At 44.6% G+C, this 25055-nt stretch overlaps 1 protein-coding gene across 4 annotated transcripts in view; it reads right to left on the minus strand.

Moving 5' to 3' along the window:
* Positions 1 to 18394: 18394 nt before the first annotated feature.
* Positions 18395 to 25055, minus strand: part of Slc14a1 (solute carrier family 14 member 1 (Kidd blood group)) — a 44264-nt gene continuing 37603 nt past the window's right edge. For all 4 annotated transcript variants that reach the window (XM_037197212.1, XM_037197211.1, XM_037197210.1 and 1 more), the window contains 2 exons: positions 22836 to 22885; positions 18395 to 20892 (listed from right to left, as the gene is read on the minus strand). In XM_037197212.1, the coding sequence (XP_037053107.1) occupies positions 20719 to 20892; positions 22836 to 22885 (224 nt within the window). In that variant the 3' untranslated portion in view covers positions 18395 to 20718. The remainder of the gene's footprint in view (positions 20893 to 22835; positions 22886 to 25055) is intronic.

Genomic DNA, 25055 nt, shown 5'->3' on the forward strand with positions numbered 1-25055 from the left:
CAATGATTTAGATGAAACCAAATTAAAGATTTAGAAAGTTACATTGACTTACAAGAATGGTCAGTTACATGGGCACCAGGTTAGTGAGATTCCAAGGTGAACACTCTAATAAATGTCTGCTCTTTCTTATGGGTGTCTCAGGATTATTTAGTCCAGTAGTTTGTAAACTTGAACATAAATCAGAATCACCTGGAAGGCTGGTCAAAAGACAGACTGCTCACCCAGCCATGATGCCTATGAACCACATCAGTGACCAGCAAAACAATAGCCCTACAGGGTGCAGTCGTGGCCCACATCTTGGTGGTAACCAATGGCTCTCTAATTTGACTTAAGACCCACTCAACAAGAGGGAAACCTTGCCTGGTACTAGAAACCTAGGCAAGTACTCAGTGCTAGTAAAGTCACGATTATTGGAGGAAATCTACAACCACTAATTTACTAAACCAGCACAATCCCTAACAACAGTTAATAAGCATTTGTTCTTATTCCTACAGGTAAGTGTAGTCCTCACCCCTCATCGAGGAAACTTCTCTTTGCAACAGATGCAGACCATTACAGAAAACCACAACCAATCAAAACGCAGAGTTGTGGAGCCCAGTTCCAGTGGGCTACCAAACACTCCCACACCCAAGACCCAGGGAACGTTGCAGAAGACAGGGCAGGAAGATGGTAACCCAATAGAATTCATCTGTAAGAGTGAAGTTTTAATTTTTTATTACTACTTTATGTGTTTGTAACCCAATAGAATACATCTGTAAGAGTGAAGTTTTGATTTTTTATTACTATTTTATGTTTGTAACCCAATAGAATACATCTGTAATAGTGAAGTTTTTATTTTTTGTTACTATTTTATGTGTTTGGGTGTTTTGCCTGCATGTATGTCTGTGCACTACTGTGTGCACAGTGTCCATGGAGGCCCGAAGAGGGTGTCAAATCTGCTGGCACTGGAGTTACAGATGGTTAGGAGCCACCTAACAGATATGGGAGCTGGGAATCTAACTCAAGTCCGCTGGAAGAATTCTTAACCTCTGAGCCATCTATTCAGCCCCTGTAAGAGTGAATTTTTAAAATATTCTTCATCTTAAAGAGTGAAGAATAAAAATATTATTTGATAAATTCATGAATGTGTACAATAAAATATGATCATATCCATCTTCACTTCTTCCACTCATGACCCTCCCCAACTTTATTATTATTATTATTATTATTATTATTATTATTATTATTATTATTTATACACTGTCCAGTTAATGAGGTCCATATGTGTGTGTGTGTGGGCATCCACTAGAGCATGGGGAACCTATGAGTAGGTATGTTCTATAAGAGTTAGTTTTATGCAGACAGTGGCCACGTGGCCAGGAAGAACTAGGCTGGTGCTGCCATGCTACACTGGTGTGCTGGCCTGCAGCCCCGCCAAGTGGGTGAGAGTCCTGGCTGGAAGCAGCCACTTTGCCTGTGCGGCTTGCGGACATCCTCCCCAAGCCAGGCTGCTCTGCAGTACCAACCTGGGCCCCATCTCTGCAGCACTTGAGTCGCTGCCTCCAAAGAGACTTTCTGGAGGGGGGTGAGATTGAGGGGATGGTCCTATCAAACAGTGTTTCACTTCCGGTGCCTCGGTGCTTTACCTTGCCTCTTCCTTATGCTTCCTCCTCCACACATAGCCTTCCGGTTGACTCTGTCTACCTGGAGGTTCTTCTCAGGGAAGCTCAGACTTGCCCAGCTCCCCAAACAAACACAATATCCTCCTGAAGAGTGAGTTCTTAGGTTTATTGAGTTCTCTGAGATTTTTGGCTTATGGGATATCACTGTGTCTCTCTAAAGCAAATTTAATAATACTGGGCTGGATAGTTTTATGTCAACTTGACACAAGCCAAAGTCATCTGAGAGGAGGGAACTTCAATTGAGGAAATGCCTCCATAAGATTGGGCTGTAAGCAAGCCTGTAGTCATTTTCTTTGTTAGTGGAGGACGAGGATCCAGCCCATTGTGGGTGGTGCCATTTCTGGGCTGGTGGTTCTGGGTTCTCTAAGAAAGCAGGCTGAGCAAGCCCTGAGGAGCAAGCCAGTAAGCAGCACTCCTCCATGGCCTCTGCATCAGCTCCTGCCTCCGGGTTCCTGCCCTGCTTGAGTTCCTGCCCTCAACTGCTTTTGATGATGAACTGTTATATGGAACTGTGAGTGAAATGAACACTTTCATCTCCAACTTGCTTTTTGGTCATGGTGTTTCATCACAGCAACAGTAACCCAAATAAACAAACAGTAACTAATATTATTACAATATTAAAAGATGACTGAAGATGGGTTCCCCTTCCCCTTCGATCACCAGATGATAATGAAGAGTTTTCTGTCTACATTGCTCTTTGATAAGCATCCAAACATGGACAACATAGACTTTCTTCCCTACGGGAACCTAAAGATAACGTTGGGAAGAAAAACAACGTAGCAGAGTGTGCAAGCCATTCGACTCCACCACTTTGGAGACATACCTAGGAATGATACAGACCCAGTACGTGCTGAGCTGTGAAGGTTTGAAGAAAGGCTGTTTAAGTGGTCAGTGTCGGCTTCAGAAAGGTGGTGTAGTAAAGAGGGAGAGCTGGGTAGCCATTAGCTTAGTGATTAGGAGAGATGGATCTGTCTAGGTTGGAAGCAAGAAGGAGGTGGGATGAAGAAAGGTGGTAGGAGGAAAGACTCACATGGGTGGGAAATGCATGTCAACATGTGACACCTCATCTCCAGCAGAGTCCTATTTTTGTATGTTGGGTAACCAGCAGCCTTGGTAAGGCCACAGGATATGACCTTGCTTCCCTGTTTGGTCTACCTAAGACCTAGAACAAAGACAGAGTAACGAAACCCAAGGACTCTGGCTTTTCTACTTCCTCCAGAACCCCTGAGAAATGGTGCATGATCTGGGCAGGCACATGAAGTCTAAACCAGGAAACAGGAAGCTATTTGGAATTTTATAAACAGCCTCATAACAGTGGCATTTGTCTTCTTGAGGTTGTCTTTTTTTTTTTTTTTTTTTTTTTTTTGAAATTAAGGAAACTGTTGGTACATGGTCAATAGCTTAGTCAAACCCCAGCTAGGCAGAGATGAAAAAAAAAAAAAAAACAACTTAGTTTGTTAATAAGAAGAGCAGGGCTGCGAGGGAAATATGGGATGTGTTGAGATCATCACAAGAAAGAACATTTCCAGGGGGGACTGATGTGTTTGTTAGGAGGCTTTCTGAATAACACCTTGTTCAAATAGAGCAGTTACAGCCCCATTATCAAGCAGCTTGGGAGTCAAACTTAAATACCACAAATGGATAATATCACTGCATTGTAGTTAGGGAAAGTGCTAGTTTGATATAGGATCTTGTTTTAAAAAAATATTTATTTTAAAAATGGTATGTTTGCCTGTATAGGATGCCTGGTTCCTGAGGAGGCCAGAAGGGGGCATCGGATCTCCTGGAATTGGAGTTACATCCAGCTGTGAGTCACCAAGTGGGTGCTGTGAATAGAACAGGGTGGTCTGCAACGGCACCAAGGGCTTTTAGCCACAGACACACCTCTGCAGCCCCGCAGACATTAGTGTTTTTATTTATTACAATAGAATTTTGTCTCCGAGAGGTAATGACATATGTAATATCATGTCAAGGGAAACGTCTCAAGTTATTATTGAATTCAGAAGGAATGAAGTATTAATGAAGGCCTTCTGCTGGGGGAGAGGAATGTGATTGGGTATCTCATATCTGGTATGAAATTGATGGTCATCTTTTGGCTTATATGCAAAGACATGAACTAAAGAAGGAGAAGAAATACTGGGGACAGCACTAATATGGCACTCTCTCAAATGCGATATTAATTTCTCTCCTCATCTTCATTTTAGAGGTTATCTGGAATTTCAAAATGTACCTTTGGAAAGACACAGATCCCACTGGGAACAAGGCAAGAATGACAGGAGAGAGGGAGGGGGAGGCTGAAGGAGTCTGAGATGAGGGGTGTGTTGAGGGAAGGGGTCTCAGAGGTGGCCTGCAGGAAGACACTTGACTGTGGCAGAGGACCTCAGAGAGCACTGGTGGATGGGGAGGGGCACCAACCAGGGGTACGGAGGCTCTTGGAGAGCAAGGGCGTTCTGGCTTTCTGCTGCAGCCTAACAACCATTCAAACTCTCAGGAACTTGAATCAAAAGTATTTTATTATATCTAATGATTTCGAGAGTTAGGTGAAATTGGGGGTTATCTGCATGAGTCTACTGTCTGCAGACCTATGAAAGTTATTTCATGATCTCCACCATCACTTTCAGAGGAGGAAAAAAAAACCCACTATGTTGGTGAAAGCATAGGCCTTGGAGTCCTAAGGGTGCTGTCTTTTGCTACCCGTGTGGCCTTGCAAGAGACACTTAGCCTACTAAGTGTCAGTTTTCACATCTGTAGAATAGGACAACTTCCTCGCGGGATTTTTATGAGGCTTAAATGACATCATACATGTAAGTGATTGTTAAATCTATCATGTTTTTGTTTCTCTGGGAGTAATATCTACTCCATGCATGAGGGAGCAAAGACGTAGCAGGTACAGTTCCTATTACCAACCAGCTTAGGAGACAATCCTGATACCACAGAGGGCTACTATCGCTGCACAGCAGCTGGGACAAGGGCTAGTGGGAGGTGATGTGAGCCTAGAAGACTTCATGGGAGGCGGGAAAGCTAATCTTGGTTGTCAGCTTCTGGAATCAATAGAAATTTAAGCTGCTGGGCATGCCCGTGAGGAATGTTTTTGGTTGGATTATTTGAAGAGGGAAGCTCCATCCTACATCAGGACCACACGTTCTGGTGGCAGCCCACATAAAAGTACGTGGAAGAAGGAAGCTTTTGGTTTTTGCCTTTGCCCTCCCTCTCCCTGGCAAGTTCGTCTACCCTGCCGTGGAGGCGATCCTTCACCGATATGAGAACTTCCTCAGGATTCCAATGCAGACTGAAGATCCGCAGCTCTCCCAGAATCCTCTAGGGCTCCTGTGCCAGATTGGGATGACTGAGACATCCAGCCCTGTAGACTGAACAATTACTGGATTCTTGGCCTTTCCGTTATGAGACAGACATCACTGGGCTACTGGACCACAGCCTGCAAGCCTGTCTGATAAATTTTCTTTCCTTCACAACCGCCATGTGTATATACGTATGTATATTTAATTCTAGCAGTTCTGTTCCTTTATCGAACCCTGACTAATATGCTAGGCAAGTGTGTCTTTAAATGAACAGAAGGGAATTCCAGGCTGCAGGGAGGCAAAGAGACGAGGACGGGAAGATGAAAGGGGGCAGCAGGGGTATTCAGTAGTTTCTGAGGGGACGCTGATGAGCTGAGCCTGGAAGGCAAGTGAGGCCAATGAGAAGTTCTGAAATTCCATCCTAAGCTCTTTATCCTGTTTGCTGGATTCCTTTTGTACTTCTCCACTGAAACATTCTAAACCATAGATGGATAGAAATCTCAGGCTTTATTTCAGAAATTCATCGTTTTTCTTTTTTCTTTTTTTGTTGGTGTGTGTGTGTGTGTGTGTGTGTGTGTGTGTTTGTGTGTGTGTGTGTGTGTGTGTGTGTGTATACTTTGCTTGATAATGTCTCCAGGCTGGTTTTTAATATAGAAATAACTGAGGACTTACCATTAGGTAAATGGGCAAGTCCAGATGATCCCCTTTGGATTCCATTCTCTCAGGCACCACATTGATTACCGTGGTGGGACTTCTGAACCTGGTACGAGGTACGGTGCCGTGTGGGGCTTGAGTGGACACACACTGGAGTGAGCAATGGCCAAGTGTCAGGCGTAGGTATGGATGGTAGGAGTTATGGGAGGAGAGGATCCAATAGTTTGGAGTGAAGGGGGTCACTAGAAGCCATGAGACGATGCCTCAACATTTGCAGATGCATGCTCAAACCGGACGCTGCCATTTTATTAACCTCAGCCCTTCCTCACTGAGAGGATGATTCTGTACTCAAGCATCTGCCTTGAGACTTCATGGGATCTGGATAAAAGTGATAAAGTACAGAAGTCATCCAAGAGCTGTGGCACTTAACAGAGCCTTGGGAGATAAGGGTCTACCTTCTGGCTGTATTTCCACACTTCCCACATGTCTTAGATCTCCAGCATGATAGAGTGGTATAAAACATGGGAAAAAGAAAAGAAGGAAAGGAGGGAGCGAGGAAAAAAGGAAGGGAGGAAGAGAGGAATGAAAGGAGGAAGGGAGGGAGGGAGAGAGGGAGGGAGAGAGGGAGGGAGAGAGGGAGGGAGGGAGGGAGGGAGGAAAGAAGGGAGGGAGGGAGAGAGGGAGGGAGCTTGAGTGCCCTCTTTCAAACAACCAGTTTCCCTATGTTCCGAAGTCATTTAGCCTCAGTTTAGTTTTTACACATGTAGACTGGGAACACCTTCTTTACTGGTATTATGAGGTCCACATGTGACTGCACATGACCATGTAACAAATCCAGGTCTTCTAAATTATCCCAGGGTCTCATATCTTTAAACACCTTCTTATCCAGCTCGACTACATTTTCATTGGGCATTTATTCAGCTCATGGACATCTAGGCCGATTTCACTTCCTATATTGTGAATAGAGTGGCAACGTACATGGATGTGCAAGTATCTCTGCAGGAAGATGAGAGGACCTTGGACTGTGTGGCCTGGAGTGGCATAGCTGGACATTTGGTAGTTTTGTTTTTCGCTTTCAGAGAAAGCTCGACACTAATTTCCACAGTGGCTGAGGCTGTACCAGCTTACACTCCCATCACTGGTGGGTAAGGGTTCCCTTTCCCTATCCTCACCTGTATTTGCTGGTATGTCTTCCTGATGATAGGCAGTCTGCCTGGGGTGAGACAGCTGATGATGTGGAACGCTCTTAAAACTGTTTATTAGCCGTTCGTATCTCTTCTCTTGAGAACTCTGTTCTGTTTCATGGCCCATATTCGGATTAGGTTTTTTTGTTTTCTTGGTGTAAGTTTATCGAATTCTTTGCATAGTCTGGATGACAGTCCTCTGTTAGATATGGAACTGGTGGGGGTTTTCTTCTCCTCACTCAGTTGTCTTTCTCTCCTGATGGACTCTCCGTCTCTTCACTTGCCTGACAGTTTCCTTTGCCTCCTTTCACAGTGTGTCATTTACTCTCCATGAGTCTGTGTGTTCTAGAGTTTCTCTCGCTGTTGATTTACAGTCTTATTCCACAGGGATCGGGTAGGATATAAGAAATTACTTCTATTTTCTGTATTTGTTGAGAGTCTTGACTTGTGTCTTACTTAATACATCATCTATTCCAGACAAAGTTCCATGGGCTGTTGCGAAGAATGTGTGTTCTGTAGCATTTGGACAGAATGTCCTATAGCTGTCTGTTAAGTCTGTTCCATCTGGGAAGGAAGGTAGAGCTCTCAGGTCCCACTGGCCCTAGCAGGCTACAGATGGTGCTGTGAGAGGGAGGGGCTGGGTGGGAGTCTAGATTCTGCAGCCTCCACGTTCTTGGGACTGTGGTGCATGGGGGATGGGAGGCTGTAAATCCTGATGGTGTAGGCAGGCAGGCAGGCAGGCAGGCAGGCAGGTGAGAGGGCCCGAGAGAGCCTCCAGCTGGACTGTGGTTCTCAGCTTTCTGGCCTGTTTCTCTGCAGAGATCTCCCCTGGCTTAATGAGTTCATTTACAGACCTCATCTCTTGCATGATAGGAGACTACTGTGTATTATCTCTACTATTTTCTCTCCTTATTTTTATTTTTAAAATTGCCATACAAGCTATTAGATATCATGGCACTTTTGAACAGAGTGAACTTTAAGGATTTTCCTCCCCTTCATCTCTCCCACCTCCCTGCTAACTTGACACCACCCTGTAACCCACCCCCAGTCTCCTTCCTTTTTTTATTCCATACCCTATGTGTTCTTTTGCCCCCTCCATCCAACCTCATTACCTATTTGACCCTCTCTTGATGATCTCTTTTATAATTATTTAGGCCATCCACAAACATGCATATACTATATACATTAAATATTATAGACTAGGATCTGCATACTTGATAGAACATGCATTTTTTTGGTCTAAGTTTGATCACCTTGCTTAATATTATACTTTCCAGACCAATCCATTGCAAATTTCTTGATTTCATTTTTCTTTACAGCTGAATAAAGTCCCATTGTGTAATTACCATGTTTTCACTATTTACTTATTTTTTTTGATGGACATCCGAACTGGCTCCATCTCCTAGCTTTTGTGAATAAAGCATCAAAAACACAGATGTGCAAGTCTCTCTGTGGTAGATAGAATACCTTGTGTGTCCAGGAGCGGGACAGCTGGCTTAGTGATATGGTAGTGCTATCTTTTAGAAATCTCTCTACTGACCTCCATAAGGCTGTGCCCGTTTACACTCCCAGCAGTGGTGAATAAAGGCCCTTCTTTCCCCACATCCTCATCAGCATTTGCTGTCCGACTTCCTGATGACAGCTCTTCTGACTGGGGTGAGCTGGGATCTCAATGTAGGTTTAATTTGCATCTCCCCATTGAGTAGGGATGCTGAAAATCAAAATCAAACAAATGAATTAACCATAAACAACAACAATAACAACAACAACAGAACTCCTAAACTTATCAGCAAGTTGTGTTTCTTCTTTTGAAAACTGTCTGTTCGTGTTACTAATCCATCTTTCGGTTTTGTTGTTGTTGTTATTTTTTGTATTACCTTTTAAATTCTTTGTAAGTTCTGGCTGTTATCCCACTGTCTGGAGCATGGTTGGTAAGATTTTTTCCCATTCTGTGCTTGTCTGTTTTCTCTGCTAACCGCTTCTCCTGCTTATAGAGGCTTTAATAGTCCATGTAGTCCCATTATTGACTGTAGGTGCTGGTGTCTGTGCTATGGGTGTTCTGTTCGGAACATTTTTGCCTGTACCTCTCCTCAGAGGAGCAGTCCCTATGTTTTCCTTTAGCAGTATCAGCATGTACGATTATAAGTTAAGGTTTTGGTTCACTGTGAGTTGATTTTTTGTGCTGGGTCAAACTATGGATTTAGCTTTATTCTTCTGTGTGCATGCACACATGCTCATACCCACAATAAAACACAAATAAGGCAAAATTAAATTTATCTGGTCCGGAGGATATGCAAACAGAATGAGGGGGCTGTAGAGATGGCTCAGCAGTTGAAAGTGTTGCTCTGTTGTGAAGACCAAAGTTCAAATCCCAGCACCGTCACCAGGTGGCTCACGAATGTTATTAAGTCCAGCTATAAAGATCAAACACTGTTCTGGTGAGTTCCCTCATGTGCATGCCCCACCCTCCCACAGACACAGACAGACAGACACACACACACAGACACAGCCCCCCCCCCTCTCTCTCTCTCTCTCACACACACACACACACACACACACACACACAAGCTGAGGTTTGGTTGATTGGTTTCAAGGCTCCTGTTTTGAACATTAGTAGTTCTATGAAGGTTAGCTTTCAAGGAAAGGCGAGGCTGCTCAGACAGTGAAAGCAGACCTGCAGGAATCAGTGACTCTGGGGACCCAGTCCACATGATCTTTCTCCACACACTAGGGAACAGGGCCACAGATAGCTTTGGGCTCACAGTCTGACAGCTGCTCCATCCAGAAAGAAATTCTTTCCCAGCAGCTCCAGGCATAATAACAGATGGCACATTCCCATTTTTTCCCCCTTAAGAAACAGGGTTTCAGCCGGGGGGTGGGGGGGTGGTGGTGGTGGTGGTGGTGGTGGTGGCGCACGCCTTTAATCCCAGCACTGGGGAGGCAGAGCCAGGCGGATCTCTGTGAGTTCAAGGCCAACCTGGGCTACCAAGTGAGTTCCAGGAAAGGCGCAAAGCTACACAGAGAAACCCTGTCTCAAAAAAAAAAAAAAAAAAAAAAAAAGAAAAGAAAAAAGAAAAAAAAAGAAACAGGGTTTCACTGTACAGCTCTGGCTGTCCTGGAACTCACTCTATAGACCAGGCTGGCTTCAAACTCAGAGATCCACCTGCTCTGCCTCTCGAGTGCTGGGATTTAAGGTGTGCACCACCACTGCCCGGCCACATTTCCATTCTGAGTCTCACTGTGGTCGAGACAGAGTGCAATACTCGCTCCATCCTGCCTCGTGGGCTCCTCTCTGCAGTCAGGGGTTCAAAGTTTATGACGAGAAGAGTCAGGGTTAACACGAACACAGACTGGCCAAAGACAACAGCTCCTTCCCTCTCATATCCACAAGCTCAGAGTGTTCCTGTTTATGATAATAACACATTGCTCACACCTCTTTCCCCATGGGAAACAACCCAGGTCTTCTGAATGTGACTTCCCCGTCTCTGCCGGGTCTGGATGTGTTCCCCATGCCCTTACAAAGGAATAGATGTGTCATTGAAATGCACCCAATGTGTAACCACGACGACGACGATGAGGAGGAAGAACAATAGAAACGCTTATCTCTGAGAGGGTATAGTATACAGGAGATGGCGGAGGAGAACATACTTGTCAGGAACGCAGAGAACTCACACAAATGTTTGACAGCTCATTGCCTACAGCAGGAGTGAGTGGTCAGTTAGTGTTGCTTCCCTGATTTCAGAAACCTGCCATCCATGGTTTAGCAGTTCAGCTTATCCACCTCTGAGGAACAGTAGGGAAGATTTTGCTCCCGAGAATGCCCTGCCTTGAGGCACACTCTGCCCCGGCATGGGCTCAAGGACCCAGAGGCCATTTTAGAGTGGACAGCCACAAGCTCCTGATTGCTGAGCCTAGGCTTTCTCAGGCCTCATACCCTCACTGACATCATTTGCAGTCTGGCTAAACCATGAAGCTCAGTGTGGCTCCATTCCTGCATGTGTGCATCTTGGCATCTCTCTAGAGTTTAGTTTAGTGTCCATTTCCTTACCCCTGGGGCCCAGAGGTGACTTATTTCCTGCCAGGTTCTTCCATGACATCTGTGGGGCAGGAGTAAGAGCATTAAGCAAAGCCCCTGGCCCATCCTACTCTGTCTTTCTGCTAGACTCTTCCATGCTTGGTAGGGCGATATGAACGTGTGTGGAAAAGTCAGGGGGCATTTTTGCTTTCACCTTCCGTCAGCCATCACCTGTCAGCACCTTGGGCTAAGAAATGTGTAACGTGGAAGTTCATGGTCCACTCAGAAGAGCTACTCAGGGAAGGTGTCCGCTGGGATCCAGGAAGCAGGCTCTGAGACATCTGGATAGGATGCTCTGTGATCCTTGGTGTTTGGGGCAAAGTCTAGATGGAGGTCCCAGGTTCCAGGTGCTCCCCTTCCCATTGGCCACAGGAAAAGTCAAGAGAAGTGACCGGAAGCAGGTTATAGTAGGATAGCTTTGGGGGTTGGGAAAGGTCCCCTCTTCCCCAGAGGTCAGCACCTTTGTTGCCAAGCTGCTCCCAGGGGAGTATCATTTGATAGTGATCAGGAATGGCCAACTCCTGCAAACACACACATGCATACATACACATACACAAACACACATGCACATCCAAATGCACACATGTACACATTCACACACACACACACTCATTCACACATGGATACAGACTCATGCACACGCTCAGGCACACAGGCACACACTCACACATATGCGAATACACACACACACACACACATGCATTCGCATACACACCACTTGAGTGAACTTACAATAGAAGATGCTTGGGAGGGGCTCAAAGATCACGCTTTTCTATTTCCCTTGGGACTTTAATTTTGGCACATGGACAAAACTCATCTGGGGTCACGGAAGGGGATGCGATACAGTTGATGGGAGAGTGGCAAACATGTGGGGACTGCCAGTGATGGGGCAAGCCCCTCCTCTTGCCACTTCCCACATACCTGCAGCTAATTCTCCCTCGCAGCGGAGTTCCAGCCAGAGACTCACTGACAGTACGTAAGAGCGACTCCAGAGCTGAGACACAGTAGCTTAACAACCTGCAGAGGCAGAGATGGCGGCCACCCAGGCCCCAGCGCCTTCGAGTGCTGGCAGAAAGAGACCACTTCAGTAGGCTCACGGATCTACTTTGGTGTAAACAGACAGACAGAGCTCCCTACATCAGGACATTGGACTACCAAGATCTTCTAAAGCTTCAGGCATGAGCACGTGACTTTAGACATGCTCCATACAATGTCAGTATAGTGTTCAGGCATTGGATGAGAGTCACCCACCCCTTCTTCACTTGGCCAGTTCCATCTTTGAGAAAAGGAATGCCACTTGTGATGCCGGTTCTTGGTTGCCACACAGACCGAGCTTATCGGGAAGCAATGAGGGCAGTTTAGTGTAGGAGAGGAATAGGAACCTGGCCCTGAGAGGGGAAGAAACTCGGTGGTCCTGGTAGCTTACAGCCTCTCTCCAGACCACGGTTAGGCACAACATTGGTCTCCTAGTCTGGGGTGTCTACGTAGATTCCAGGTTCTTCGGGGTAGACTATGACTGGCTTAGTCTGAGTCAGGTGGTAATCCCTTTGATCAACGGTGTGCCTAGGAATTAGAGTGCTCTGATTGAGGAGGTCTGAGCTACCAGACTCCACTCTCTGATAGTGGAGTGTTGAGGCTGGCAGCCCCAAGGCAACCCCATGGGTAGGGACAGATCCCTTAACCAAGCTACTATTACCGGGAGAAGGCGGGAAGCATGCTGGGACAAAAACATTTGGCCACTTGAGGGGCCAAGCTGAAATTCTGAGAGCATGAGAAGAGGAAGTAGCCACACTGTAAGAGGCATGGAGAGGAAAGCTTCCCTGTAACCCACAGGGACTGCTTGATGGACAAGTCAGCCTGGGCACAGATGCTGGCCCTTCCCTGCTGGCTTCTCCATCACTGATGGGGTCAGCCCAGAGCACGCTTTTAACTGCATGCTCCCGGTTTTCTCTTGTATGTTATTCTTTCTCCTCGTTCTTTTCTTTGCTTGGCCAATGCTCTGATTCTAGATGACTGCCATTTTCGGATTTGTCCATGAAATTAATATAATTTTTTTAAGAATCTCTTTCCTGTGGCATTTTCTTTATACTATCAGATGGGAAGAAACCAGAAAGAAAGCAGTTAATATCTGAAGTCTTAATGTGCTGCTTTCCACACAGCGTAGTATTCTTTTACTAGAGAGTCAACGGAATAACTTTAGGTCCCAGAAATTTTAGATGGTGGGTCACTGATGAACACATCTGGAGGGTCCAGTGTTGTTTCTTCTCAGGTCATGTGATGTTGGCCTGAATCACTGTGGTATGACTATATCTAGTCCTGGTGTCAGGAGCACGTACACTCCTTATTCACCTCACACTGAATCCCCAGTCCTGAGACCCCATCTTGTGGCCTGGAAAGAAGTATACCTAGCACTAAATTGCAGCCTTACATACTTCCTGTGTCTATGGCTTCTGCTAGGAATCTTAGGACCTGCCAAAATGTGGCCCTTTGTAATAGCCTCATTTCTTAGCTATGCAAGCGTTCTGGAAAGGTCAGTAGTTGAAGAATCCAGGAAAAACCCAAAGCCAGATCCTGGTGTTCCAGGAGGAAAAGCGTCTGAAGGAAGGAAGGAAGGCAGCATTGAACACATCTAAATGTGAAGGATTCTAGGTGAGGGTGTTCAAATGTCAATTTGTGGCAGTCACCAGTATTCTCTATTGCTTTATACCCAGGCTCATTACAGTTCTCATTGCTTATGAAACATGACGTGTACATGCTGCTGGGTCATTGCTTTTTTTGTGCTCACATTGGGAGGCAGCCAGCTGGTGCCAATGGTGCTGCCTGAATATGTTTGAGACCTCTCTTTAGGTACTGCCTTCAGGACAACTATACCGCACAGAGGATATTTCTTCCCTTTGTAGCTGTATTGTGATTGTTTTGAAACATGCATTTTGGGGGGTAGAGAAATGACTTAGGAGTGTATACAGAGGACCCACATTAAGTTCCCAGTACCCATATTAGGTGACTCACAACCACCTGTGATCTAGCAGCTCTCTTCTGGACTTCATGGGCACCTGAATGCATGTATACACACCACACACACACACACACACACACACACACACACACACACAATCACAACACATATCACAAAAATAGCACAGACACATATACACATACACTCACATACACGTATACATGTGCCCAAACACATATACAAACAGACATATATACACACACTTTCTCTCTTTTATACACACACACACACACACACACACACACACACACACACACACACACTTTAAATCTTTAGGGGCTGGAGAGGTAACTTAGTTGGCAAGGTGCTTGTTTTACAAGTATGGGGACTTGAGTTCAGATCCCCAGAACCCAGGCTGAGAGAAATAAATAAAAAGCCAGGCGAGGCAGCGTGCTCCTGTAATTGCAGTCCTGCAGAGATGAGAGGATTCCTAGGATTTGCTGTTCAGCCAATTTGGGGGAATAAAGCTGGGCTTCAGGGTCAATGAGAGATTCACGCATTTCTGCACACTTATGGGCATACAGGCACACTTGAACAGTTTAACATATGCATTGTTTTTTACAATGGTCACATTGAAATGCTCAAGTGACAAATAAAAACATCCCATGGTGAGAGGGCGTGGGGGAGTGCCGAGAGGGGACTAGCAGGATACAGGTGATAAAAGGAGGGAAATGGGAGAATGGGGGTGGGCTTTAACTGGGGATAGGGGGTGTGGTGGTTTGAATAGGAATGGACCCAGCGGCTCCTATATTTGAGTGCTTGGTCATCAGGGAGTGACAACCTGAGAGGGGTTGGGAGGTGTGGCCTTTTTGAAGTAGGTGTGGCCTTTTTGAAGTAGGTGTGGCCTTTTTGAAGTAGGTGTGGCCTTTTTGGAGGAAGTGTGTCACTGGAGGTGGGCTTTGGGGTTTTACAAGTCCCAGCCATCATAGAACCAGATGATGCTATGCAAGCTACCAAGAGAGGGAAGCAACAAATAGTTCTACCCAGCTGTGAAGCCTGTGAACCAACAACCAGCATGGCAAGACATCCCTAAAGGTGAAATAGTGGCACTGGTATCTTGACAGTAGCCAATGCTGTCTGACTGGACTTAAGGTCTTCTCAGCAGGAGGGAAATCATGCCCAGTATTGAAAACCTAACCAGCTACCCAGGCCTAGTGATACCACAGATCTTAGAGGAGAACCTATTACCACTGCTTTACCAAAGCAGCATAATTCCTGACTGCATTCTAAATATTTATTGTTATACCCACAGACAAATGTCGCTCCCAAGCCCCACCAAAGGAGCGTCCCTTTGCAACAGAGACTGCTAGAGAAAACCACGATAGGTCAAAATACAGAGAACTCATCATGTGGTGCCCGGCCCTACGGGATATAACCACAACACCACTCCTGCACCGAAAGCTCAGGAAACATCGAGGAAGAAGGGAGGAAAGACTGCAAGATCCAGAGAGCCGGGAAGTCTGCTGTGAGATTGCGCCTCCTAGAAATGACAGGGAAGCTTCACCCAGGCTACCATGGACAACACCAGGAGACGCGCTAACCTGGAAGTGGGGAACCTCACCCCCAGATAAAGAGCTGCAGGCAACTAAGATATGCTGAGAGTGGGAGAAGTGGTCTTCCCTCACGGAAAGGCCCCCGAACTGATTATCTGATGCCAAGTAGTCAGCCCTGACATCACATACATGCTGTGCTGAAGGACTCAGTAGGTTGGATCTATATGTTTATATGCATATATTACATATATAAAACAATTAGGGATGAGGAGGCTAGGAATTTGGGAGGGAAAGGGGCATGAGAGGAGTTGGAGGAAAGAAAATAAATGGAGGGAAAGGATATAATTCTATTTTAATAAAAACATTAATAAAAATTATGCTACCAGTCCCCAAAAGAATTCAGATGAAGTTAATTTAAATTACTTTCTTTCAGTGAATCTAAAGTGTTATCACTTTAACATTTAATCAATCAAAACTTGTTGATATTTTAATCCCCTTTTTCCATTAAGTGTTTGAAATCCAGTATGTTCTTTACATTTGAAGTAAATTTCAACTGGGACTAATTTATCTTTCGGGTTATTCACATTGCTCATTGCTCCTGTATTCTATTAGGTGGAGCAAACTGTCATTGAGAGGCCAGCATGGGGAGGGGTCTCAGAAGGAGAAAGGCTCCTTCACTGGGCTGGCCAGTCCTGTGCATTGCATTTTTATTGCTTCAAAATGCACTTGGCCTTTGGGACACTGACTCATGGCCTAGCTGCCATTATTTCCTCGGAGACTTAATTTTAGCCAGATTTCCTGGGACTGTTCCAACTTTCCTCTGTGCCTCATTTCTTCCCTTCCAAGTCCTTGCATGTCACTGCGATGTAATTCAAAGCTTTGTTGGGCTGGAATCCAATGGACCCAGCCCAAACAGGAAATGGGATTTCTCATTGTTTATTTGAGACCATGAACCAGAAAATGTTGGACACTTGTTTTCAGTACCTCATTGAGCCCGAAATGAAATGAAATGCAACGATTTTCAAAGGTTTCCTGATGTGGAATGATTTAGATGCCTCAACCATTAGATCAAGATAGAGGGCCTGGGAGACGGCTCAGCGGATAAACACTCTTGACGCCAGTCCTGAGGATCTGAGTGGAGCCCACATGGTAGAAAGAGAAGACAGACTACCCACTAGTTATCGGAGCCTCATATGTACTGGGGTGCTCTCTGCCTCTCTCCCAAGCCTGTCCTCCATCCCTTATACACGTAAATAAATGAATGTTATTTCTTAAAGATAATTATTGCAAATATGAGTTGGCCCTGTGCTTTCCTTGTCTAATCATTACCAAACTGCATCCTTTGCTGACAGTTTGTTAGTGAGAAGATACAGAACCTTTTTATGAGGCTGGGACATCCCAGTGTACTCGGGAACATTCCAGCAAGTATTCTACAATTAATCTTTGTATAAACAGGTTTGTTGTAGACCTCTGTCTCCAACTCTTCTACAAGCCCTGAAATAGACTGTCTTGCCATCACATCACCATGTCCAGCATGGGCACACAGGTATCATATGATGTATGGTGGATGGTACTCTGTTATCTGACAGGCATGCTGTCTGTCTGTCCAACAGTTTGCTTTTTCTCAGCGTGATAGAGCTCACCCACTGCATTGAAAGCTGACAATACCTACCATACATGGGCTTTCCCAAACTTGTAGCCGGGAGCAGGCAGAAGATATTCTAAATACCCAGAAGTTAAAGCATTTTGGGAAGGGGGAGGGTATGCATCTCACCCTTTTGTTAGGAATCTACTCATGTGGAAACTCATCCAGTCCAGGACATTGATTCATTTGTGAGGGCAGAATCTTCATGACTAATCTCTTAAAGATTCCACCTCCCAACCTTTTGTGTTGGGGATTAACTTCTTAACATATACAGTTTGGTTAAGGCACTTAAGCCAAAGAAGTGGGTAACAGGCAAACTGATGCCTGTAGCTTGTAAAGTTTTATAGTGTTTGGTGCCTCAAAGTGTCTCATCTTTTCTCTCTCAGATGAAAGGGATATTGCATGACAACGTAGAAAAATGTTTTGATACAAGTAGAGATCTTGTGGTATCCTACAGTGGCTCCTTTAACTTTCTGCTTGGGATTCTTTCAAAGTCGTCATTGAGACTTGTTGAGGTGCATTTCCATTCTCAACATGTGTTTGAGATATGATAACCATAGCAAAAGGAGGAGGGGAGAAGAACTTTCAGGAACAGAGGCAGGCCTGGCAGGAACATTTCTCCATGATATACATGCTGAGAAGTGGCTTTCTCCAAGCACTGATTCTAGGGTTAGCACTGATGGGGGTCCCTGGACCTGTGGCTTTCAGGACATTGACCTCACAGGGTTAGGAGAATGTCCCAAACCTGTGTAACTGCCCTCAGTCAATCATTCTTGAGTAGTTGAGAAGATGGGATGGACTGTAACTGAGCAGAGTTTGATCAACTACCCATCTGATTCTGTTACTTGAGTTTGTAGGATCAAAGCCCAGGCCCTGGCAGTCTCAGCAAGCTAAGCTTGCCCACTTATCCCCAATATACCAATCAAAGAGACAAGTAAGAGGGGAAGGCAATGCAAGGTGATCTATTTAAAGTGGCCACACAGGGAAGAGTAATAAAGAGGTCCGATGACTTCCAAGTCCACTTTCGGGGCACTGGCATGAGGTTGAGGTGTAAATAGAAGGTAGGAAGCACATGTAACTAGGCAATCTGGGGCAAGGTGTGGTTCTACCCATCATTGTCTGGGCATCAGCCTGTCCTACGAGGTGCTCCAATAATTTGCTAGAACTGGGAAATTTCTTCCTGGGGGAGCAAGTGCCTCATCTGTCTGGCATCAGATCTCACCTCTTCCCTTCTCCAGCATCATACTGGGGAGGGAAAATTTTAACTCTTTGGAGCCCATAGTCTGCTAGCCAAAGGGAGGCTATTATGTATGTGAATGTTCATATCTATATAACATTACTAACTATAAAGACACATGAGACTGGACTGGGCTGTGAATATAATTTATTCATATGTTTACACAGGAATCTGTTACACAGACAATAGCAAAAATAGGTACAAAGGAGCCCTAAGAGTTTTCACTTAACTTTAGGATAATACTTAGTAACAAAAATACCTTAAAGACATTAATATTATATAAATAAAATAATATAGAAGGCTTTAAGCTTGTTCTCATTTGAAGATCTGAGACCGCACTGGCTTAGGTTAATTTGAGCTCTGTTTCCAAGATGGGATTGGCTGCATGGTGGACCCATCAGTCCGCTCTGCTCGGAAGCAGCTTCTTCACTTCTGGGGGGTTTTTACACGTCTCTTCTTGTTGTTCCCAACCCTTGTTTCACAAATTCCAAACAGGAAAATATCAGTTCAAACACTGGAAATTCAGATTTTTTCATAGGACAACTCAGGAATCAATGACAGTTGCCGATCCACGGCTTCAAAGGGCGTTGGTCACAGAACTGAAAACGGTCGTAGTTCTCAGGCTGTTTTCCTGAGAAGAGGGAGAATGACTGACTCCCTAAGGGATATGCAGAGGCTTTCCTGCTGCCTGACTCCAGCTGTTCAGCAGACTGTGTATTGTCTTCTCAGCACTATTGTTTTTGTTTTTGTTTTTCAAGACAGGGTCTCTCTGTGTAGTCCTGGCTGTCCTAGAACTCACTCTGTAGATCAGGTTGGCCTTGAACTCAGAGATCCGCCTGCCTCTGCCTCTGCTGGGATTAAAGGCGTGGCCACCACCGCTCAGCTAGCTGAGTGACTATTGAAAGAGGGTTTTTAAAAAGTGTTTCTTTTTTGTTGTTTGTTTTTTGAGATAGGGCCCTTCAATGTGGCCCACACTGTCCTTAAATTTGTGGTCCTCCTGCCTCAGTTTCCCGAGTGCTAGGATTTCAGGCATGAACAACATACTCAACAGGGAAAAAAAAACTTTGGGATTTAAAATTTCACTTTCCCAACCTCCAAATAATAAATGTCATTGGACAGGTGGCAGTTGGCAAATGGGACTTTCTGCCGTCCTCTTCAGCAGGATTGGTCATAGAATTTTTACAGAAACCACAGTTTTTAAAGTAAAAAATTTAAAAAGAAAATCTGGAGAATTCCCTCCCTGCATTTCTTCCAGGTGGCTCCAATACCATCGGTTTCCAAACAGAACATTGGTGTGCAGAAAATAATGTCGTTTGTTTTAAGAAATTAAAGAACTCTTGGAAAGACTGTGTGAATCCAACTTAACTGCCAGTGTCTAGAAGATGTCCTCAATTCATTAAAAATGTGGCAGTAAAAGGCTCTTGAGGTTAGTGAAGTTGCCATGTATCTGAAGCACTTAAAAAACTAACATATAGTCCCAGTGCTAAGGGAATGGAAACAGAGGGATGCTGAGTTCTAGGCTAGCCTGGCTACTTTGCAAGGCCTATGTCAAACACCCCCCAGAAACTAAAAAGTAAAAAATAACATAATCATTAAAGTAAAAGCAACTATGCTAAGTATTCCATATATAGATATATATATTTTTTATTTAATGTCTAAGAATTGGCTAGCTGCAAACTTACATAGGTGAAAAGAATATTTTCTTTTCATAAGAATAAATAAACTCTACCTGAATTATTCAAATTCCAAGAGCGGCAATACAAAACTATTTTGACCAGCAAAGTCCTCCCCACAGTTCTGCCAGTTTGAAAAAAAAAAAAACAAAAACAAAAAACCCTAACCATTCTCATTAAGAATGTCATATGGGACGAGGGATAGCTCAGCTGTTAAAGGCTAGTCTCACAACCAAAAATATAAGATTGTCACAGTGTAGAAGTCACGCTGCCGGTGGGCTGAGGACCAGTCCTGTGGTCAACCTGCCCCAATGCAATGTTGGTCACAGTTGCTATGAGTAACTTGTACTAATTCTGAAAGCAAACTGAGACCTTTGGGTTGGCTTTGCTTCTGTGCCTGTGAATGTCGTAAGGCTTAAATGGTTACAGAACTTAATTTTTAATACTGACATCAAAGATAGCTTTGAATAATAATTATTCTGCTTCCATTTCTCCTTTCTGTCGGAACATTTTGACTTTATAAATACATTACAATCTTAGTGCTACCCCTGCCCCTGCCAACACACAGAAGGGTTTAAATTCCATTCCAGAGAACATCACCTGGACATGGCTCTCAGGTGCTTGATGATATACCGTCAAAAAGACAAACACAAAGCAAGCAAAAGAATGGGTCGCTGACAGCCTGAAAGTTGTTCCCCTGTGATGAAAAGCAGTTGCTGAGATTCTGGAAACCAATAGGAGCTGCAGGTAGAAATGACTCGTGACCACAGCTGTTGGTCTTTCACAGAGGGCTTTCAACCATCCTCTTCTTGTTTTGTAGGTAGAAGATGCGGTTCTCTTCAGAGTAGGTGACTTTGCTGAGGGGCATCCTGTAGATGTTGCGGTTTGTCGTGGTCATCAAGAGAAACAGTAGTGTGGCCAAACAGAAGGCCCACGTACCAGCTGGCAGTTGGACCTGGGGGAGGAGAGACAGGTCACACATTCTTTTGAGATTCCATTTGAAAGCGAGTCCACACAATGAGCCACCTGAGCCTCCCACCCAGGGTACAAATTGGTGGGGGCATTGCTCTGGAATCTGCTTGTGCTACTTTGTGAAACCTTGATCATGTCTGAGATGTCAGGGCATCTACCATTTGAAATGTTTTCAGTTATCTTTTTATGGTGGTCAGTTTTTCTTGTTTTGGTTTTTGTTTTTTTGAGACAGGGTTTCTCTGTGTAGCGTTGCGCCTTTCCTGGAACTTGCTTTGTAGACCAGGCTGGCCTCAAACTCACAGAGATCCTCCTGCCTCTGCCTCCCGAGTGTTGGGATTAAAGGCGTGCGCCACCACCGCCCAGCTGGTGGTCAGTTTTGTATCTTCTGTATGTCTGCCCAGTTTTCTCATTTATCTGTACTTCCCAAACATGATGCGCCAGGGTGACACGGGCACACCGGATGACAGCAATTTGCTGACACCTCCTGACCATTCATCACACCCACAAGGGCTTCTCTGATTAGTCAGCCATAGTGACTGTTCTGACTTTGACTTCTCCCCATTATTTAACTCAGCTTGTTCTATTTCTTTTGATTTTCTCTCCTAAACAGACTTTTAAATTTGGGGGGGGGGGCAGGTGACATGCTTCAATGCTGCCATGTCCTCTCACACATTTCTGAGTACACTACATTGGCTAGCTTTAGTCTTTTGTACGGACTTCATAAGTGTGATAGGGGATAGGATACCAAAACCCAACTGCACATCAGAATCATCTGGGGAAGTCTGATTAAAAAAAATGCCCAATCATCATACAAGATATACTTTATCCTCAAATCAAGGCATGGGGCCTCAGGATATGAAGTTTTCCAGATCTCCCTAGCTAACTCAGTGGTAGAATCCACTCAGTTCTGATCCACAGGCTAATGATGCCTATGGATTTTCTTTGTTCAGGTGTGAAGGACTCCATAATGTTCTCACATACCCCTCATTGTGCAGATCTACAATAGAATCTTGACTTCCTACCACAAAGATTCTGTGTTTCCATAGAGACCTTCCCAGACTAAAATCTCTGAGCTGCTGAGAGTCAAATACTACTGTGACCCACAAACAACCGGGAATGCATCAACATTGTCTAAGCCCTGCATTACCTGCATGATAGGCGAAAAGGAGAAAAAAGTTCAGGTATTAGGAAGTAGGGGGTCTCTGTCCAGTTAGGGGGTATGAGACTCATTGCAGGAGAGGCAGGAGATCAAAGGACAGACGACAATATTAGAAAGGAAGAAGACGCCAGGCATACTAGCAGGCCACCTGTAGTCCAGTTTAATGCAAGCCTCAGCTACACAGTGAGTTTGAGGCCAGCCTGGGCTAATGAGGAAGCATGGCAGGAGAGAGCTAATGAGCAAAGAATTTTCTTAGAAATAATAGAAGTGGGACCTAGGTCTGAAAAGTTTTATTGATGAGTAGGTGAGAATGCAAATTAAAAAATGGCTGGATTTAAAATAACACCTGTTTCTTTAGTCAATTATCCTTGTCTGCTCTTTTCTGGTTTCTCAACTACTCCACAGGTCTGATTTTCTTAATAAGTAAACTATATGCTCAAGTCAACTTATCAAACACCAGAGTTAGACTATGAACATGATAATATGGTATTGAGTTATTGATAAAGCTTAAAGCTAAAGTTAAAGATAAAGTTAAAGTTACTCTTTAAACCAAGCAATCTGGCATTTGTATCAAGCCTGGTGACTGTAGTTTGGACTAGCGTTTGCTGGGACGGTAGAGGGTGGGAGTGGCTGAGAGGCAGCACATGGGAGGACAACGGTGATTGTGCTCATGGACCCTGTCACCAGCTGCTGCTCAGGTGGGCATCAGCGGGCTTCTACATTACTGACGAGTCCTGTTGAGGATGAAATGAGATCAAAGAACTCACCACAGCCATCAGGTGTGTCATGCAGGCTCCGAAGTAGGCAGTGAACAGAGCTACAAAGAGAGGAAAGAACACTGTTTGGTGGATGTCCTTTTCATCAGCATCCTAGACTGTCTGTACACTTCTGCATTCTGCTAGCCAGCCCAGCACCCCAGGCCCGTAGTGATAAGTGGGAATTTAGACTCAGGAGCTATGAGTTCAGATCCCGGCTCATCCCTGCAGAACTCACTGGTCTCGTTTCTATGCTCTGTCTCCTTAGCTGTACAATCAAGTAACAGCACCAGCTCTTTCACAGGGCTGAGTGAGCATGAAGGAAACGCCACACAGTCAGCACACAGTAAGTCCTCAGTAAGAGTAGTCTTGCAGTGTGATTTGCTTTTTTCACTGATGTAGCAACACTTCCGGGAAAGGCTTTCCATGGCAAATAAACGGCTGCCATGCTGTTTTATATAAACATGACTGAATTTAGATGAGGTAGCCTGGGTTCTCTACAGAGTCACTGCATCTAGGATCCTCATATTAATGGTTTGGATTTCATAACTACAAAAATTATGGATCTAAAAATAAGAAGGAAACAGCTTGGAGCACGGCAGAAGCAGAACATACCCCTGAAACCCTTTTCATGTAATGTCTTTTCATATGCTAAAGGTGGGCACACAAGTGAATTCATAAGCATCTGATATATTTATGTACTTTGAGCAAAAATAAAAAAACAAAACAAAAACCCCACTGCAAGTGACATGTTTTGACCACATGAGCCAGCTAACCACTAATTTCTCTGTCTTGACTGAGGATGAGGCAAGGAGTATGGAATGTCCTCAGGTTTTCCAAAACTGAAGAATGACTTTCCTATATTGTCCACATAGTCATTTGGGCCACTGTTAGACAGTCACCAAATCAATCAATCAATCAACCAATACCTATCAATCACATGAGCTATGGGATCTCTGATCATCACTTACTTGTCCTTTTATTGATATTTTATCCCTAGTACCATGTTCATTAAACAGGGCAATGAATCCTCTCATGTCTTAGTTTCTCATGCTAATGAGGGTGAGTATTCAGAAACAGTTCTGCCTTTGGATCCCAGCTCTTTCTTGTATTTGCTGTATAATGAATGAACTCTGCTATGAGATAATCCCTTTGTACACTGTGAAGATTTGTCCCTGTGATGGGTTTAATAAACAAGCTGACTAGCCAGTAGCTGGGCAGGAAATTAGACAGGAGAGCCAAACTGAGAATGATGGGAAGAAGGAGGGTGAAGTCAGAGGAGACACCAGCTAGCTGCTGAGGGAACAGGACATGAGCCACGTGGCAAAGCATACATAGAAATATGGGTTAATTTAAGTGTAAGACTTAGCTAGTAACAAGCCTGAGCTACTGGCCAAGCATTTGTAATTAATACAAGCCTCAGTGTGGTAATTTGGAAGTAGCTCCTGGGATGGGAAAACTCCACCTACAGAACTCAGAATCTTTTTTATTTTTGTCATTCAGAACTTGAAGATCTGCTTTAGGGAGGCAGACAATGACATCTCAAATGAAATTTTATATTTACCCAGAGTGGCTGTGAACTCCTCTCTTGGCAGGGTACTAGGGTACCACTCTGAGAAGAAGGATGCTCATGGCTTGAGTGGGAAGGATTTCCATCTTTGCTTTCATCAATTTCATTTATTTTCAAGATCTAGTCACTCATTCAGCATCTATTCATGGGTACTCTGCTAAGCATAAGCTGCATTCTGGCCTGCTCTGTTGAGTACCATCTCTTCATTTCCTCTGAGCACAGCAGACATTATTGTCTCTTATCTCCTTCAAAGGCCCAACATACTTCTAAGGCATACTTCTGACTCTCTTGAGTTTTGTACTGTTCCATGCTTTGGAATAATCTCTAAGTCCATGTTGCTCTTTTCTCTACTGTGAGAGTCTGACTAATAAACAGCAGGCTGCCCATCCATGAAGACTTGCGGTGCAGAGCTGGGACTGGCTTATGCCAGGGAAGCTTCTGCATAGTGCATAGCTGTGTGGAGGTGATTCCCTGATTCCGTTAGAAAAGGCCCTTAACCCTCAGTGAGAGCCTGGATTTCACGGGCAATGACAGTGGGCCGCCATGGGTGAGTCCTACTATAGTAACCCAGCTATTGGTAAGTGGCACAAAATAGGCTGATGGCTTCTAAAGATGATGTAATAAACAAGGCTACTCCTTGGCCGCCCAGTTCCTGATCTCCG

Source organism: Peromyscus leucopus, chromosome 19 (assembly GCF_004664715.2).
Source record: "Peromyscus leucopus breed LL Stock chromosome 19, UCI_PerLeu_2.1, whole genome shotgun sequence".
NCBI classification, from domain to species: Eukaryota; Metazoa; Chordata; class Mammalia; order Rodentia; family Cricetidae; genus Peromyscus; species Peromyscus leucopus.